At 59.2% G+C, this 2,646-nt stretch overlaps 1 protein-coding gene across 1 annotated transcript; it reads left to right on the top strand.

The window, feature by feature from the left end:
• The first annotated feature begins 724 nt into the window (after positions 1-724).
• On the top strand, positions 725-2,411 carry LOC118714143 (F-box only protein 31-like). Its single transcript, XM_036429081.2, has one exon. It carries the CDS (start codon positions 725-727, stop codon positions 2,300-2,302), a length of 1,578 nt encoding a protein of 525 aa, XP_036284974.1. The 3' UTR covers positions 2,303-2,411.
• The last annotated feature ends 235 nt before the right edge of the window (positions 2,412-2,646 follow it).

The following is a 2,646-nucleotide window of genomic DNA, read 5'->3' as shown; positions in this document are numbered from 1 at the left end:
GAAAGGAAGTAGGCTGAGTCAATGATTTGACTCATGCACATCAGACAAGGGGGGATGAGAGGGCAGGGGGCGGGGATAAACTCCTGACTCCACTGTGGGGCAGGGCGGAGTTATCCTCCATTTTGTAACTGAACCCTAGTCCTCACCCAACCAATCGGGGTCAGCCGAAGCAGTGACATCACCACCGGAGTAAAACCCCAGGCCTTGGCGAAGTTTGCTCTCTTCCGCCATGCTGTCGGTGTGAGTGGGACAGAGCCCATGCTAGCATGGAAGAGGCTCTTTTGTTTATTGCATCGGACTCAGCTCCCTGGTGGTCCTTGGGGATCAAGAAGTCTGGGTGTAACAGGAACAACCCAAATAGTCATCTACTGATGAAAGGGTAAACAAAATGTGGTATACCCATACACTAGAACATTATTCGCCAATATAAAAGAAACAAAACACCAAGACATGATATAACACACATACACAAAACTTTAAAATGTTTTGCTAAGTGTTAAGCCAGTCACAAAAGACCAGATATTAAGACTGCATTTCTGTGAACTATCCCTGGAGGCATATCAAGACAGAACACAGATTAGTGGCTGCCTGGGGCCAGGGCTAGGGTGGGAGCACAGGGAGGGAGCACTGAGAAAGGGAGGTGAATGTTAATAGGATTGGGTATCTCCTTGGGCGGAAGGTGCCGTTTAAAAGCCGGGCTTCGGAGGTCGATGCGACAGTTGGCATGGAGGAGGAGCGCACTTGCCCCTGCAGCGAGGGCCTTCCGCAGGGATGCCAGTGTCGCCAGCTCCACCGGGGACCAGCTGAGATGGCGGCAGCCGACAGCAAGCCGGCCCCGGCCCCCGAAGAGCAGCACGTGGCTGCGGACACCGCGGTGGCTGGGTCCTCGGCGGGCAGGGGAGGGACCAGGAGCCCCACGGCACCCATCCAGCCTCCGCGCTGCCGCTCGCTGCAGGACCTGCCTCCGGAGCTGCTGGTGCAGATCTTCGCCTCGCTCCCCGGCACCGACCTGCCTCGCGTGGCCCAGACCTGCACCAGATTCCGCTGCCTCCTGCACGTGGACAGCATCTGGAGACGGCGCTGCCGGGAGGAGTACGGCTGTGGTGGGGACTGGCGGGACCTGGAGACGGTGGGCGTGTCTTGCCGAGAACTCTATGTGGAGCTGCTCCACCCTCACAGGCACATGCTGGGATTGTGGCAGCCGGATAACCAGCCCTACGGAGGACTGCTGGGGGTGGCGGTGCACGGCCTGTGCATCTTCGGTTGGACGTACCTGCCTCTCCATGACCCCTCTGTGTGCGACGCGATGAAATTCAAGCCCGCATTCAGGATTAGCCTGACAGGGAGGAGGCGGGCCGTGGTGGAGTGCCTGCTGGGCCGAAGGGGGCCCCACCGCTGCCGCTACCGGATTCGGAAGGACAGGTTCTCCACCCAGTGCCGCCAGCCCGGCCACCACAGGATCTCCGACTGGAGCACCCAGGAGCTAGGGACATGGCTGAGGGAGGAATGGGGGCAGGCGCTGCCGGACGTTCTCCAGAACGACAGGCTGCGCTTCGTCCTGAAAAAGTTCGTCTGCCGTCAGTTTGACAACAGCTGGGCTTACCGCCGCCTCTACCTCCCGCCGAGCCAGCCGGGCGACCTCATCAGGCCGGGCCTCTTCCAGGGCACCCACGACGTCTACAGCCTGGAGGTCGTCCTGCTCAGCTTCCATGGGGAGCACGCCAGGGTCACGAAGGTGACGGGTGACCACCACGTCCCCGCCGGGCAGCAGGCGCTGGAGATCCACCTCGGGCGCCGCATCCAGCTGCCCCATTCCTTCAGTGAGTACCCCCGCCTGATCCAGGAGGCGCACGAGCAGGTGATCCGGGAGCAGCAGCAGCAGCAGCAGCAGCAGCGGGAAGACAGGACCCAGGGTGGCGAGGGCCACGGCTGGCTGAGCCCCGCGCAGCCCGGTGTCGGGGAGTCCCCGGCGGCAGCGCTGGCAGAGCAGCCGGTGCAGTTTGTTCTGCCTGCGGGCATGAGCTCAAGAATCCAGAACTACCCCCGGACCTGCAGGATGTGTTTCTACGGCTTCGCCTACACGCAGCGCATCCCCGGAGCCTTCCTCCTGTTCGACGAGGACCACTTCGGGTTCCTCTGGCTGTACCCCAGCTGCCTCAGCCTGTACCGCAGAGTCCAGGCCACCTTCCCGAATGCGGAGGCGCCGTCCCCACAGGCCTTCCAGGAGATGCTCGAGAACATCCAGTCCCCGTCCCCTGCCCTCGGGCCACCTTGGGGAGAAGAGGCTTCAGAGGAAGAGTAGCTTGCAAGCACTTTGGAGATTTGACCTTCTGACCAGATTATCCACCTTCTTGTTTGCTTTTAATCCTCACCGAGGGTATTTTTTCATTGATTGTTCTAGAGTGGAAGAGAAAGGGACCATTGGTTGCCTCCTGCATGACCCCTGACCAGGGCAGGGACTGGGTAAGGAGCCTGAAACTGAGGTAGAATCAAACCCTAGACCTTTCAATCTGCAGGCCCAGGTTCTATCCACTGAGCCAAACCAGCGAGGGCTGAGCATGTCTTTGTAAAAAGAAAGAAAAAGAAAAGATCCTAAAATTAGATAGCAGTAATTGCTAGATTGTTACAACTCTGAACATAATAAAA

The sequence above is a fragment of the Pipistrellus kuhlii genome, unplaced genomic scaffold (genome assembly GCF_014108245.1).
Source record: "Pipistrellus kuhlii isolate mPipKuh1 unplaced genomic scaffold, mPipKuh1.p scaffold_m20_p_99, whole genome shotgun sequence".
In the NCBI taxonomy this organism is placed as follows: Eukaryota; Metazoa; Chordata; class Mammalia; order Chiroptera; family Vespertilionidae; genus Pipistrellus; species Pipistrellus kuhlii.
This window is presented reverse-complemented; position numbering and strand designations above follow the sequence as displayed.

Bases quoted from the DNA above. Each gene is read 5' to 3' on its own strand.
- LOC118714143 (XM_036429081.2), top strand. From the start codon at position 725: ATGGAGGAGGAGCGCACTTGCCCCTGCAGCGAGGGCCTTCCGCAGGGA.